This window comes from Grammomys surdaster, unplaced genomic scaffold, assembly GCF_004785775.1.
Source record: "Grammomys surdaster isolate TR1022 unplaced genomic scaffold, NIH_TR_1.0 139, whole genome shotgun sequence".
NCBI classification, from domain to species: Eukaryota; Metazoa; Chordata; class Mammalia; order Rodentia; family Muridae; genus Grammomys; species Grammomys surdaster.
In genome coordinates this window covers 1,009,958-1,026,941 of record NW_021604597.1, presented here as the reverse complement: position 1 = coordinate 1,026,941, position 16,984 = coordinate 1,009,958, and the positions used below count along the sequence as shown (strand labels likewise).

The following is a 16,984-nucleotide window of genomic DNA, read 5'->3' as shown; positions in this document are numbered from 1 at the left end:
ACACTTCACATGCATGATACATATATGCGATGCCAGTCAGCATTCCTATTAAGGAACCCCAGTAACTGATAAGATCAATGGAAGATCTTCAGAGTTCAGTACCCATCTGACCTTCTTGGCACTGATGACATAGTGCTGTGATACTAACACTAAGTATCTTTATGGGGACCTTTTCCATGGATACAGAGACATGTCTACCAGTTGATTGATGATCCCTGCCATTACAACTGCCACCAAAAAAGAAAGGGTAACTCTAGTCCTAATTAGAAATGTCTCAGCTCAGGTCTCATTCTGATGAGCTGCATTTGGAAAAATAACTATGTGTTTGGCCACATCTAAATCATACAGCCACATTTATACACATGGGGCTGATACCTTTAGCATAACATGTTAGCTAGCACAGCATATCACATGTGGGATTCTTTTAGGGAACTGAGGTCATTCCTTGCATATAGTAAACATTAAGTATGTGTTCATGAATAATCTCTAAAATGCTCAAAATAACACCGAAGGCAAAAGGGAGAGAGTGTGTTTGATTTAAATTTGTTTTTATGACACATACATACTTGAAGACCAACCAATTCTAAGATTATAAGGTTAACACTGGTGATTATAAAGACATATTAACATTAAAGGTAATTCAATATTTTCTTTGAAACCTGTAATTTTTTGTAAATTTGTAGGTGGTTCAAAGAGATGTTCTAAGGTTTTTATTAGCTGTGTGCAGTTTTGAAGAAAGTTGGAATCTTAGTCTCAGACAGGATAGTATGACCTTCTTGGCTATTAGTATAATTTCAGAATATTTTTCTCCATAAATTCTTATCAAAATTACCCAGGAGGAGAATGTTATTTAAAATATTTCCAACAACCTCTCTTATTAATAGTGTCCAGTTTTACTGGTCCAACCATTTATAATTTAGTCATCAAAGTGTAGTGCCATGGTTGGGACCAGGCACTGTTGCCTGGGGTCTTTGTGCTTCGCTTTAAACTTTTATTTCTTTGGAATTATTGTTCCTCTTTGAGGAAACAAAAGCTTCCTGCTCCCTGCTTGTGCTCATTAATCGGGAGAATTATGTGAGTGGAAGTTTGCTCAAGAATAGGAGAAATGGAACGAAAAAGGGAGAGTCCTGTTTATGCTCATTAATCAGGAGAATTATGTGAGTGGACATTTGAGCAAGAACAGGAAAATGGAACGGGGGGGGGCGGGGAGTCCTCCATTTTCCTGTTGAGGAATCTGTACAGGATTGAGTAAGGAACATTCCCCATTTATTATTCTTTGGAATACCTAACAGCTGAAAATGGTATTTATTTGGGCTTTATACAAATGATGATTGGTAGATCCAAAGCAAATTATACAGAATTTGTGTAGGTCATGTAAAAGGGAAGTCATGTGATCTCCATTATTAGTGTGATAAGGCAATTATGTCATGCATTTTCCCAGATAAGGACCTAATAGAAAAGCTCTGACATTTTCCATGATTCCTTTCCAAGTTATTTCCTGCCACCTTCAGCCCCAATCCTTCACCCCCTCCCTTAGCTTCTCTTCCGTCCTCCCTCCAGCCAACCTCGCTTTCACAGAGATTCTCTGTTTGTTGTTTTTATTCCGAGATTCAAAAGCATATTTAATCATGGGTCTGAACATAGCTTCAGGATAATGATGGCATGGGATTCTTCTCATTAAATTCAAACCACAGAGACCCAGAGCCAGGGCTGATAGTTGAGATGCTTTTTCTTTTGGTGTTTGTTTTTTTATAAGACACTTGGTTAGAAGCAAAAAAGTTTCAAGTGTAAGAGTTTAATTTAAAAAAAAATGTTCAATGTAAATTTTAATGTACTTTTATTTGTTTAAATGTCTTTTTAACTGACAGACAAAGTGAAAGTTCTGTATATGGATAGGGTGTTAGGTTTCAGTACATGTGTGTATTGTAGAATGCTAAATCAGATTAAACACTTCCATCTCCTCAAGATTTCATTATTTCCTTCTGTAAAAACACATTCTTTTAGCTTTAGGAAATGGACCTGAACACTCTGATACAGTCACACTAAAACTTTGTACCTGTTGATTTTAATACATTTTAAATTATAATCAGAATAGCTTATAGATCCAAAAAGAATATGTCCTGTACTCTACTTACTTCCTCCAGCTATTATAATGTGACTCCCTTCTCAAGCTTTTGCTTCATGCCTGCCTTCGTGCAATTATAAGTATTGCCTAAGAGTCAAAGAAGAGTCTTTTTAATGATGGAGTAACTTGCAAATGAAGACGGAGTCCTCTACTGAGTTCAGTGAATCACGCTGTGCTGACAAGAATCAGAAAAAGACTATTTTCTGCAGTCACTATGGTCTTTCAAGTTTTCAAGTTCAGATGGCGATCTTAAACACCAGTGTATTATATAGGTCTTAAGAAATAATTGTGTCTGTTCATGCGGAGCTGTACGTAGCCACGGTTCTTGTGTGCAGAAACTTTTCTAGCTTTGTAAATATTAGATTTGACAGTGTTGCTAGGAAACACCAGGGGAAGTAAGTAGAATACAAATTATGAAGTATAAACTTTGCTGTTGCAAACAGAGCAGCCCTAAGGCACTTTCTATTGTCAAAACAGCTGTGAAAACAACACTTTTATGCACGCGTTAAAGTTAAGAAGCAACTCCTTAAAACGAAGTAATTGTTTTCTGTTTCATTTTCCAATTTCTTTTCTCTCTGAGAGTAGAGCTGCTTAAAGTCACCGGGACAGTGTCTATTCTCAGTTCCCTGTTTACTTCTTCTGGATTGGCTAAGCCCCTCTTTAAGTGTATGCTTTGTTCTGGGAAATGCTTTGGATCCGTTGAGCAACACACTGCTACTGTTAAAAAAAAAAAAAAAAGCTGAGTAATGTTGGCGCTTTCTCAAGCTTGAGCTTTCTCATGTGGCTGATGCAAACCTGGAGAATTTGCATCATCATGCAGCCCAGTAAGTTGGTGTGACAGGCGGTAGCTTAAATAGGAGCCCACGAGGAAGCTGAGCTGGTGTGTAATGATAGGGCAGCAGCCGCTGCGGCTGCAGCTAACTGACTGCTCCTGGAGCCTGTGCCATACAGGTGCTCCGAGGACTAAGAGGAGTAATTATATAGCCGCGACGGCTGAAACACACCTCTGAGTTTTCACCTGTGGACACAATAGTGCAGAGCTAGTCCGTGATAGCAAAGGGGAAGACAAGACAGAACAGTGATCAGTCACCTCTAGAGAAACAAGTTCAAAGTTTTTTTTTTGTTTGTTTGTTTTGTTTTTTTTTGTTTTCCCCCCGTTTATTTTCTTTTTCATCCCCCCTCCTCTGGTGTGACACTGCCATGGTCAGAAAGCCAGTTGTGGCCACCATCTCCAAAGGAGGTTACCTGCAGGGCAATGTGAGCGGGAGGCTGCCCTCCATGGGGGACCAAGAGCCACCTGGGCAGGAGAAGGTGATTCTGAAAAAGAAGATCACTTTGCTGAGGGGGGTCTCCATCATCATCGGCACCGTCATCGGATCAGGCATCTTCATCTCCCCCAAAGGCATACTCCAGAACACGGGCAGCGTGGGCATGTCCCTGGTTTTCTGGTCTGCCTGTGGAGTACTGTCACTTTTTGGTGAGTGCGCTTCTTCTCTGGTGGGGGTGTGGCTGCGTGGCTCTCTGGGAAATTGAAGAGTTATTTCTGAGGAGTAAATGAATGGACAAATACTACAGGAAATATTTTGAATTTTTGTTGTTGTTGTTCAGGTATGTGCACTACCCAAACACATAGTCCACTGTTGGCACAAGACTGAACCTTCTCAGATTCCTTCCTGCAGGCTATACTCTAGTTTCCTGCCCGAGTCAGCCTCCCTTTTGAGTCTGTTTTTTTTTTTTTTCCTGGTTTGCTGAGAGCAAAAAAACTAACTTTGATGACCCAGAAAACCAAGCAAGCCTTTCGTGCAGAGGGCTTGGGTTTTGTGAGGCATGCTTAGAGCGGATTTCTGGCAGCTGGCTCGCTGGGTGAAACACCTGTGAGGTGCAGCCCGGATGGCCTATTTACACGCAGAACTGAACGTTCAGAACAGTGTCACAGGCCTTTTATTATCTAAATAAATGGGTGGCATTCTTTGCCCTTTTTAATACTTTTAATTCATGGGCTTGTCCGTTTCTAATATTATGCTTTCGAAAGTCCTTGGGAAGATATGTGTTGGATGTGACTCCGTCTCAGTAAACGGTACAAGGGCTAAGGCTTGAGCTTTCTTCTCCTATGCTTTTTTCTTAATGCCTTAAAAAAAATTCTCAGTATTAGTTTTCAAACTTCACTTGGGTGTCAGTCTTCCCTCCTTGCCCGGATCTGTTTTCTTCATCTGTATTTTACTATGTCTCTGGGGAAACAGATACCTTCTCGGCCCATTCAATAAAGTTCATCTGACCAGAAGTGGTATTACTATGCTTAGTATTTTTTCTCTTCAAAATTTATGTCTCTCTGGGTTGAGGATTAATATTGCAGAGGAAATAATTAGTCCTTGATCAGGAGGGCAAATCAACATAAAACTCTCCTAAGTTCATTGTAAAGGTCACAGAAACCTGTGAATGGTCAATTATTTTAAAATTTTATTTATATTATGGGGCAATACTTTGGTTCCAAAGTAGCCTACACTTGAAAGTTACTTTGTTAACCCAGAACCAAGTTCTGCTGGAACCAAGTGCTAACTCTTGTTCCATTCATTTTTTTTCAGCTCAGGTATTGTGATACTTTAAATCACCGATTGGGGAAAGTTTCCTACCTAGAGAACTCAGATACCTGGTTTTAGGAAAGAGGCATTTCAAATAATTTTGAAAGCAGTCTTGCTAAAGAAAAATCTATGAAGAGATTACTTTAAGAATCTGGAGAACTTGGCAACATCATTTATGTGAATAGATTATGCTTTATGAAATGTTTGGTGACAGCTGTCCCTTTGCTTCATTCTTTGGAGTAATACAGTTATTAAAAATTCCAACAGAATCCTTATCATTATTAATATTAAAGTGGTTCTGACATATGCAGGTTCAGATAAGCAAGAAGAAACTCAATTGTTGATCTTAAATGACTGTGTACCCTCAGGCTTCAAGCATCTTACAGTACTTGATATATTTAGAATAAATCAATATCTAATCAGAAAAACTACAACCAGTTCCTTGAACTTTGCATACTTACACACAGGCAGCTCTCACTGTGTGATTTGATTTTCACACACAATCAATGCTTATTCAGATGCTGTAAAATAAAATACTTGGAATGTTGAGCTAGTTAAAGGCACACTGACTTGTACCGTGAACATATGCCTATACATAAGTCCGCCATATTTGGTGGGAGCTCAGGAAACTACAGAGCTAAGGGGGTGTGATGTAACCTGGAGTGGGTGTTTGACTGCCAACTTCAGAGATACTCTCTCATGTTACTGCTACTTAAATTACTAGGAGCGTTTTATCACCAAGTCTTTACAAATAAGAAGCAAAGAAAAATATACGGAGAAAATTCTTCTTTTATTAAAGCTCCAGAACTCAAGGGTCTAGGTATTTTCAAGTCAAGAATGTGAACCTAGATGGTACCCAACTTAAGATGGTTCAGCATGTGATAGCTTTTTTTTTTTAAACTTACAGTTAAGCTTACTTTAGGTGACAGTAATTGGTTATTCAATAAATTATTTGATATATCTTTAAAACTATAACATGAAGTTTTGTAGGATGATGTTGTCTAGCTCCAGACAAGTGTGTAGGATAGTGCCTAGTGTTATGTGTGGTATATACAGTTCCCACTGACTGGTGTTTAGAATGTACCATGTTTTGGGGGCAAGGTCACCCCTCTGGAAGGGGAGCAGCATCTGTGTTTGGTTTACAACTTTTTGAGCACTTAGGTCAACACATGGACTTTTATAGCCTTCTTTGAACTTCTTTTCATCTGGGCATATAGTTATGGAGCTTGAGACCTTTAAATGAAAATTCCATTCCCCCCAGAACTCAATGTATACATAGGGTAAAGTGTACAGAGGTCTGAGCATTGATTCCCTGACAGTAAATTCCAAGGTCTTTAAGAGTCTTTCCAATAACAAGGTTATATTGGTTGCTTTTCTGGACAACCTACCAACATGATGTCCATTTTTTTCCAAAAGAAGCTTGCTAGTTGTCATTAGATCTAAGTTAATGAAGTACTCGAGTGACTGTTTGTAATTTTATCACTTTAGTATCTGGAGCATTGGAAAGCAGAAGTGCTTGGATTGTTCTTTTGGATGGAGTCTTGTCTCAGAAGATGAGTCTGGGGTGTGGTCATAGTGTCCTTTCTCATTTGTTCACTCTTTAAAAATAGCTCCAGGTCAGCCTGACAGAGTGATACTCAGGTTTCTCGAATTTTCCAAATTATATTTATTTTGAGCATTCTACAGGGGACACTACTGATCAGCAATTACTTTCCATGTGTGGAGCCTCTTTTTTAGGTGCTTGGGCAGAAACCCTGTTACCGTTGAGCACTAAGTGATGTAGACACAGGTGTTTGATTGATTGGCTGATTGATGGATTGATTGGCTTTTGGATGGAACTAAGATTCATTTTTCATGTCTTTCCTAATTAACTATGAAGCTATTGGTAAGTAAAGTATGTGGTGTGTTTGCTGTGTCAGAGTCAGTCCTATCTGTGGTTCACCTTCCCAGCTTTACATCCAGATGCTTTAACGAGATGAAATTCATGTTTTCACTTCAAAGGGTGTGAAACTTAGGGTTTGAGGACTTTAAATATAACTTTCCCAATCTTATACTAGTGTTACACTCACATTTTAGTTAATGATTGATTTTCATTACATACATGACTATAGATTACGGAATTTCTGTTTTAAAAGAATCATTTTTTTTATCTGCATATGTGTACTTTTTAAAAACATCCAGAATAACCATTTCTAGGAACAGAACAATCGAGTCATATTCATTTTGCTGACAAAGTATATTGCATCTATTAACTGAAGTCTCACACAACAGGTAGTCTCTTCTTTCCTGGAGAACAGATAACCTATATTTTAATTTGCACAGAAACATTATTTATTAAATTTTATTAAAATACCACAGTGAGGTCAGTTTGAGTGAGTACCTTGTCTTTGTATAAGATGGTGTTGTTATTTAAATAATAGGTCAGTATCATGGCCGGCTGCCGTCTCTTTTCCCTTTCTTCTCTGGTTTCTGACCACAAATTCTGAATCATGTTTGTAGGTACTATTTCAAACAAAATTTCTTTCCTTACATTTTTTTCAGTTAATATTATTTGTCTTTTATGTGTATGAGTGCTTTGCTTCTGCACATGCCTGGTGCCCAGGGAGGCCAGAACAGGGTATTGGATCACCTGGAACTGGAGATACTGATTGTTGTGAGTCCCCATGTGGATGCTGGGAATTGAGTTTTGGGTCTTCTGGAAGAGAAGCCAGTGCTCTTAACTGCTGAGCCATCTTTCCAGTTCTTGGCATTTCTTTTTTTATTAGTTTGAGGTAGGTCTTAAGTGTGAGGAAGTTAAAAGAGGAACTTGATATGTTTCAAGAGATGACAACTATTCCCATGAAGAAGGTCATTCTGACCAAAGGAAGTAGCCACGGATCATGCAACCCAAACAATGATGTGTTGCTTCTATCACATGACTACTTGATGCTGTGTAAATTTTGTGCCTTTTTATTATCACCTTTCACAGGAGCCCTGTCCTATGCTGAGTTGGGTACGAGCATAAAGAAATCTGGTGGCCATTATACATACATTCTGGAGGTCTTTGGTCCTTTGCTAGCTTTTGTTCGAGTCTGGGTGGAACTGCTTGTAATACGGTAAGGATATGGAAACAATTCAGGGACAATAAACCTATTCATTTCATCACTTTCCTGGATCATCTTTGCTGTCTAAACTAATTACAAATGTGTGTCATGTGACTTTGTTGAAAAAATACAGACTCTAATACATAAAAAAGTTTTCTTTAAACTCCAACTTTTTTATAGATATATGTTTTTCTGGAAAAGGCATTTATCTGAGATGAGGGGAATCTTCAAAATTCACTTTGATAAATTACACCTTGGATTGACCAGACACGATATAATGTGTTAGGAATTAAAGGTGGTTTTTTTTTTGCTGTTGTTGATTATGTCATCAGGACATTTAACTTTTACGACTAAGAAATGTCTGTGCCAAACAACTTAGTGTATTATCAAGTCTTATGCTTTACAAATAGTGAAAAAAAAAATCAAGTTAACACAGCATGAGTGATTCATTTCCTCACGTTAAACAAACCGACGATTTGCAGTTGCAAAAATTGTTTGATTGTACTGCTGTAAGGCTCTGCCCCCCTTCCTGATTCTCTTGGCACAAAATAGTGCCAAGTCACTCTGAATAGCAAATTTCCCTTAACATTGTGAGGAGTCTGTGATGTCACACGTACAGTTTGTGTCACAGGTGTTTTGTGCTTTAAGGGATGTGACTTGTACTTTGTGATCACAGAGTTCATTAGAAATCATTAGGGAACCTTGTCCTCCGGTAAACAGAAGACTCAGAGTACTAAAATATCAACGAAGTTCTCATTCTGCCACTAACAGAAGTGACAAGCAGAGCTCTAAGTATCTAACAATTGTTACGGTGTTAATAGCGAACTTCAGAGTAGTGCAGGCTTCATTAGTAACAACAGTTCTTTGTTGCTTAGAAATTGCTAGTGTTAATGACGATAAAAAGTGTTTGTTTTGTCTTTTGGCTTTCCTAAGATTTCTCTATCTGGGATGTACTTCTGTACTTCTCTCTGTCATCAGAATCATATGTACTCTTCAAAGTTTATTTTGTATGTATATATTATATAGTATATATAATATATATAATTTCTGGTTTATCCCTAGTTTGTGGTACTTTTTCATCTCTCAACCTCTTAATTCTTCTGAAAAACGAAAATGGCCTCTACACATAACTTGACATTGAATTCAACACCTTGTATTGTAATACTTTAGCTACCTATTAGTATTTTCCTATTAGAATTATAAGCATTTCAAGTATGTGAGAACAGGTCTTATACCTTTTATGACTTTCATACTATTTACGTCAGTACCCTGTGTATTCTAGATACTAATTCTTTCTGAACAAGTGTTGGGAAACCCAAGATTATGTTATTTTGAATGTAACATTCACAGCATCAAAATAAGAACACTTCTGTAGAATGCTGGTCTGTCAGGCTATTGAACTTCCCAGCCTCATGTCCTTCATCTTTACTCCATCTTCATCCATGCATTTGTGGTGTAACTTTAGCTAATTGTTCAGTGTTGCTATGGCAGCATGATCATTCCATTTGCACTGGACAGATATGGTACCCATTCATTAATTTATCGTTCTGCAAATTGCTGCCGAGTGGCAAACAGCAAGATAAAGAGATCTAAATTGGAATGAGCCACAATTCATGCTCCTAAACAGCTGATAATCAGATGCACCTTAATTTTGAAAGTACTATTATATGGTGTGTGTGTGTGTGTGTGTGTGTGTATGCATGTGTATGCATGAGTGCATGCATGTGCATAGCCATGTTACCTAAAAAAAAAAAATCCTAGAAGTTTTGAATATGGTTGTATTCCCTAGGATAGTCTTTCAAACTAGCAAAATAGCAAATTACATGAAGGACATCATTCCCTGGGATATAAATTCATTTCTTCTCATGATATCTAAAAGTAATATCCATGATATCTAAATGCTTCTCATTAAAATTATACTTTCAAATTAAGTCGGTGTTGTCATAAATAATCTGAAAAACTAATCCAAGCAAAGTCACTCAACAGAACATGATGGGGACGTTAAAGTTGAGGTCATGTAGTCACATGATGTTCGATACCTATTGAGTTTCTACTGTAACAGATGCTGTGCTCACCATTGCACTGGGATAGCATTCTTATTGGGATGGACATAGTGTTGTTTCCACAGACTTCAAAGTCAAGCAGAAAGATTGGATTTCAATCTGGGGCTCACCTTAACTAGAATAAAAACCCTACTGTAATAAACAGTGTGGAGGGGACAGGCTTGGTGCTATGTAAAAGGATGCTTAGATGAAGGGAAGGTTGGTGTCACTTCCCTGGACCTAGACTAAAACCAGATACTAAGTACAAACAGTAGCTATATGAAATGGCTCTAGGTAGAAGTGATTCAGTTGTTGTTCCTGGGAAGCTTGTGTGTGCAAGACCTGACCACGGTCAGAGCATGTTTTAAGGATACTGAAATGATGCTACCAGATTTAGGGTTAGAAATCAAAGACTTTTATAAATGATAGAGAACAGCAAAATGTCCCCTTTAGAGGCAGGAGTCTCTTGGGAGAAAGGAAAGTTACAGTGTTTGTGGTTTTGACTGGAGGTAAGAGATCAAGGATGGAGACAGGTAATATGGGTTGGTCTCTGGTGATCCAGGGATCAGGCCTAGGTGTTAACCACAAGAAGGAAGAGAAGCTGAAAGGGACTCTTGCTTGAGATGTTAAGCAATTTTGTGGATTTCCTTGTGTGTGGCAAGAATATGCCCTCATATTTAAGATGAAATGGAATATTCCTTTTTTCCTTTTGAAGAACTCAAGGGGTATGACTTATTATTGTCTGTACTGCTATCTTCTCAGGCTGATTTTTGTCTTCTTATTCTGTGATTCTCTCTAAATAAATATTCTTAAGAAAATAAGACTACTCACTTGGCTTTGAGGTTTCTTTTTACTAGGAAACTAAGAATCAATATTAAATGTTTAGACATGTTGGCATAAACATTTCTAACTACTAATTTTCAACAAGTTTCCTTCTCTCTCTCTCTCTCTCTCTCTCTCTCTCTCTCTCTCTCTCTCTCTCTCTCTTTCTCTCTCTCCCTCCCTCCCTCCCTCCCTCCTTCCCTCTCCTTCCCTCCTTCCCTCCCCTCCTCCCTCCCTCTTTCTTTCTTTCTTTCTTTCTTTCTTTCTTTCTTTCTTTCTTTCTTTTTTCTTTTTTTCTTTCAAATTAGCCCTTCCTAGTGTAGACAATATTGCATTTGGAGTGTATGGCAACTTAATGAAATATGAAGCTCTAACCATGATAGACTTTCATGTTAAATATGTTCCACATGTTAAATACTAAGATCTGAAGATCAGCAAAAATGTTATTTATTGTTTCCTGTAGTTAACCTAAATATACTCTTTCCCAGCCCCGGAGCTACTGCTGTGATATCCCTGGCATTTGGACGCTACATTCTGGAACCATTTTTTATTCAATGTGAAATTCCTGAACTTGCAATCAAGCTCGTAACAGCTGTGGGCATCAGTGAGTATTAGAGTTGTAACAGAGAAGACAAGCAATGTAACAACGTGATTGGAGGCAAATTCTCTTTAGAGTCTCTGCATGGTATCCCCTAAATTGTGGGTTTGTTTGTTTGTTTTGTGCTTACAGTTCTCAATCTGTGTGGGAAAATAGAGACAGGAACACAAGGTTTGAAGTAGCCTCTGCTCTTACAATGTATGCCAACTGTATATTGAATCAACAGATGTGGTGACTGATCTCTTAAACCAGATGAACCCAAAGTGCTTCCTTGGTAAAACATTAAATGGGTTGTGCATCAGAAGGTACTGTTCAGGATGAAGAACTATTCTGAGGAATTGTTTTTGTGTTGGAAATCACCTCACCCCAGTGACACGTTGAATTATTACTCATGAATGGTGCTGCGGTTAAGTTTACTTGAGTTTATATGTTTATATGAGTGTATGTGATGTGTTTGTGTAGTTTACAGTGATATTAGCTGTCGCCCTTAGGGTTACCATTTTTCTCTACCTATTTCTGGCTATGATAAGATTTTTTTTTCCTAAAGATTTGATAGTCAGTAGCCTTTCTCAGCTAGAAGATTTCTCTATGGGCTACAAATTAGGAAGTTGTTCACTTTATTATTATTATTAATGGGCATAGATTTTTAGAGGTTAAAGAAACAGAGGAAATTAAAAGAGGAACATGTACAAGATTACATAGTGATACGGAGCCACATCTGATGGTCATTTCCTGTAACATTCTGGAATCTCATGGAATAGGGTAATAATTGCTGATTGAGCTGTTGTTGTCTGAATCCATATGATCATGGCTAACTACACTTAACAACCTCAGAAATGCTACACAGGAATTTCCCACTCAGGAAGACTGGTTAGACAATTGCTTCACAGTGCCTTACTAGAATAACACGAAGATCAATTCACATTTGACAACAGATGGCCCAGGGGCTAGTCTGTAACAAAGTGCTAGTGATTCTATGTAAAACCATCTCTGGTATGACAGACGTGGATGTCTGAACTAAATAGCTGAATCCTAAACACACAGTTGTTCTGTGATATCTCTAGAAAGACAAAGGAAATGACTCAACATAGACATTTTGGAGTTCTGGGCAGTTAAAATTCCACAGACCTAGGAATACCTAGGGACAAATGGCCTCACTTCCTCTGTATCTCAGTATTCTCCTGAGATAATTATACCAGTGTTGGGGAGGCTGTGAGGATTCAGTCGTATATAGAGTATTTGTGATGATGACTGTGACTTATTAAGAATGCAGGGCTAGTGATGAATATTTATACTTCTGTAGAGAAATGTCACCAGAATTCCCCAGAGACCAGGGACCTCTACAAGGCTACATCTCTAGTCCCTCCACACTGCTTAGCTTTCCTGTTTGTGCTTAGTAGCTGTCTGTTACTGATTGTCTTTGTATGAAGAAGTCTAAGGATTTTCTTTTTACTGTAGTAGAAGTACTTGTAGTTTGTGACCTGTTAAACCAAAGTTTTAGGTGGCTTCAGTACTCAGGAAGAAGGGAGATTAGTGGTCAAAAGATACAGTCTGCTAGACAAGATGTTAGAACTGGCGCCATGAGCTTTTATGTGCTGAATCATCTCACACAACGGTTATAATTCCCTGGAGACCTACAACCTGGAGTTGGAATAAAGAGTCCTGATTTCTTGGTTATGTGATTTGTTAAACTTATTTATGATTCTATTTTATCGATTTATAAAATGCTGATGAAATATCAATGTATCTTGAATGACTGTAGAAATATAAAATTATATCAGAGTTTTAAGATTTTGAAGAGTCCCATCAAGAACATGGGAAGCTCTTGATGACTCTGAGGTTGCATGAAAGGGTTGGACTAAGCCATTTTTATATCTGCCATATTCTCTTTCCCCGAATGAGACCATGTCACATCACAGTTGTTTTATGAAGACTGAGAAGAGAAAAGGAGTATTTTAAAGAACTCCATAGACTAATAATACATGCTACTAACCAAAAGGTATAAGCAAAGATCTTAAAGCAAACCCTGATGTGGAGATATTTACAAAACCACGATTTTTATCTGCTATGAAGGTATTTACAAAGCCACAATTTTTACCTGCTTTGATCAAGATATTAGATGAATAATGAAGATATGTTTATAATTTATCTTTGAAAGTCTGGATGATTCTCTTATTAAGCCCAACTTTTTTTTTAGCCTTTTTAAAGGAGACATTAGTATTTTATGAAATTCAAAATGTTAAGTCCCCCCCCAAAAAATCCTTTAAAGCAATTTCAAGAAAGGTTCACTAAGCTGTGCTTGGGCTCACATTTGCAGTTTGGTGGAGGGATGGGTAGGGAAGAGCCAGGAGGCTTGGTGGACTCTTTATGTCTCCTTCTATTTTTGCCACAAGTTATAAATATTAGTTTGTAAATTCTGACATAAGCTACAGATCCTGATCAGGGAACAAGTTCCTAAGCTCAGAAGTACTGAAAGAGAAATGGGAATATCCTCATGTCTCAGTGGGAAATAATTTAAGGCAATGCATTAATTGAAGAAGTCAAATGGCCTTTAAGAGGAATTTAGCTTTAATGGAACAACAGGGCGAAGAGGATGGAAAAAGAGAAATTTTCCTGGAGGCAAGTCTCTCACATACTTTATTCTTCAAAGTAGATATAGGTGGTGTTTTGCCTGTTACAGGAAAAGGTTGTGGAGACGTAGAAACTAAGAGTTTAATTGCATAAATTATTTCCCTGAGTTCCTTGAGGGAAATGAGGAATTTAAGTCTCTAGTTTAGTATAGAAAAAGGTCAAACTTCAAAAGAGTTTAAAATTTTGTAAAATATTAACAGACCCTTTGAAAGATATCAGCAGAGTGGGGGGGAAAGATTTATCTAAATGCTAATTTACTCTCATTTTTCAAAGAACCCCACTTATGGCCAATGATAAGCATGAGACACTTGTGTCTATCCAAAATTCTGTCCATCTTAGTAAAAAAATTAGGTATGTCAAAGTGTAACTGGAAAATCTTGTAAGTTGTCTTTGGCTTATGTCCCTAAGCACAATTCTGACATGATCAATAACCTTCTATGGAAGATAACATGCTTCGTAACTCTTACAGTTTGAAGGAATGGAGACATATATTCAGTATTTAAAATGTTGAGTCTATTGTTCTGGTCTCTAAAGCTGAACCCTAAAGAAGCATAATTTCAAGAGGAATATGAACCTTAAAGAAAACTATTGTCAAGTGGACTATTATAAAAGTACTTTCTTCTTGTGTCATGATATCTACCGTGTCATTCCTCAGCACATCTCTCTGGGCCTCATATCCTTTGCTGGTTAACTTTACAGCGATAAAGTCATATTGCACAGCATTAACCTTTGTGGGAGTAATCAAGAGGAACAAAGAAAATGGCATTTATATATCATTGTGAAAAATAGCTAGGGGCTGAAGAGATGGTTCAGGAGGTAAAGTGTTGGCTAAGCAAGCACAAAGACCTACCCTCAGCCTGTAATCCCAGGACTGAAATGTTAGAGACTGGAAGGCCTTCAGGACCAAGTCAGTGAGCTCTGGGTTCATTGAAAGATCCTATCTCCAAAATAATGTGGAGAATGACTGAGAAAGATGGTCAACAACTGTCTCTGGCCTCTTAATATGTGTATACACATGCACGCCTACATGCACTGTGCAAACACATGAAAACACGTACACACAGAGAAAGACAAACTCAAATCAGCCCAGCCAATTCTACAAATATATTACTGTTGTTTCTGTTTTCCTGGAGCCTTCAAATTATATTGTAAATATATGATTAGTCTGTGTTGGCAATTCAATCATAGTGTGTACATGTGTATCTCATGTATCTTTACTCCTTTCCTCCATTAGCTAAATTACAACAAAATAAAGCTGAATCTTTGATAGATATGCACAGCAAGACATACAAGTGCTGAGGAGTGGCAGCCATATCCTTCAGGAGAATTGTCCATAAAATATCGAATTCAAGTGCCCTGAGATCCTAAGTCAGACATGAACACTCCCTGGGAACTAAGAAAAAGAGAAGTCACAAGTTGTCAGGAAACTGGTTGTATCAGTGAGCTCACACATACCCTTTGAGCTATTTCCTTATTGTTTCATCTGTGAGCTGATGGTAAAGGCTTGAGCTCCAGACTTAACCTACTGGCAGCCTTCTAATCTTATCTTAATACTTACTGCCTGAATATGAACACTGGCAAGTTAAACAGAACCTGGAGTTTTCCTTGCTCCTATGAAATACATGCCTGATAATAGCAACCATGTCACAGAAATGTGAGGATCGGCAAACATTATCCATGGATGTCTTTGCACAATGTCTGACAGAAGATAATAGTTTACATTTATGTAGTGCTGGTTATGTCTATTCCTAAAAGCGAGATCAATGATACAGAGCTGGTCCTCTGCCTTCTAAAGGTTCTTTTTGAAATCAGTGCGTCCAGGAAATGGATGCTGAAAGATAAAGCAACCCAGCAGCGGCTGCAGAGAGAAGTGGAGGCACCAGCTTTATCTCATCATGTGCCATTCAAATATACCATCTGTATGTTTTATCAGTTTAGCACGAAGCGCTCCAAAGACGGAAGTCGGAAAGAATAGGAATCTGAGAGACTACCCAATAATCTGTAACATCTCTCTTCAAAATGAAAGACAGCGGTGAATGATTTCATGTGCAGAAAGAAATACTTGGTAGTCCTTAAACCACAGCACCAGTCTCTTAAGATTCCCCTAAACATCTTTTTAAAATACAACTCCTTTCAAAAATGGGCTTCTTATTTCTAGAATTTATGGATATAGCATTCCCTGCTACATTTTCATTTCTAGGAAACTGCATCTTAAGTAAGTAAATAAAGCCTGCCTATTCCTGAATTTTCATTTTGGTAAAAGTTTGAAGTAACAATTTTTTCCCATGTGTGAAGTGAATGGTTACTTAAAAGAAGACTTGGGCCAGAGCACTGGCACAGACATCTTATTAGTAAGATATGGGTAGATGGTGTGTGTATTTAAGAATTTAGATATATGGTTTATGTCAGAAGCTCAGCATGTTCCTGTGTTTACCAAACATCAAGACCCTATCCAATATTGTTGGATAAGTCGCTTAGGCACATTTAAATTCCACTGCTCAGACATAGGATGGAGAATCTCTCCTGGCTGCTCCACAGGCGGCCTCCTTACTTGCTAAGCTGTAGTTACCTCTGGGTCAGTGAGGTGAACCTACTGCAATATGGCATACCTACTAATGAGAGAGATACTAGATGCTCAGAAAAAAAGCCTAGTTTGGAGAAACCTTTGAGGAAAGCCAGTTTTACTACGACTTCTTTCCTTAGCTAAGGGAAAGCAAGGTGGAAGGATTATGATGTTTGTTTGACTTTTGTCTTCCATTTGTCTTTTAAACTTTAGAAAATACATAAAAATATCCTAGATCCTCATTGTTTTTCCTGTTTCAGTGGACATCAAACATTTGCTTTCTTTTGAGGACAATAAACCCTTTTTCTTCAAATATGCACATGGTCAGGTGTTCCTCAAATGAGAATATTTTTCATGTGCCCTATGTCTGCTTCCTTTCTTTTCTTCTTTCTTCTTCTCCTTTCTCCTCCCAGGGCCTCTTTTCTACTCTGGATTACTTGAAATAGGTCAAACACAGTGTTTCTTTGTTGCTGATGACAACCAAGGCCACGTTTTTTTTCCACTTTTATGTCAAAGTTGGACCTCTTTAATTAAAAGAGTC

At 37.9% G+C, this 16,984-nt stretch overlaps 1 protein-coding gene across 1 annotated transcript in view; it reads left to right on the top strand.

Moving 5' to 3' along the window:
• Positions 1-3,325: 3,325 nt before the first annotated feature.
• Slc7a11 (solute carrier family 7 member 11) overlaps positions 3,326-16,984 on the top strand; it is a 68,493-nt gene continuing 54,834 nt past the window's right edge. Inside the window, exons 1-3 of the mRNA XM_028763668.1 lie at positions 3,326-3,602; positions 7,673-7,799; positions 11,140-11,255. Coding sequence (XP_028619501.1) covers positions 3,326-3,602; positions 7,673-7,799; positions 11,140-11,255 — 520 coding nt within the window. The remainder of the gene's footprint in view (positions 3,603-7,672; positions 7,800-11,139; positions 11,256-16,984) is intronic.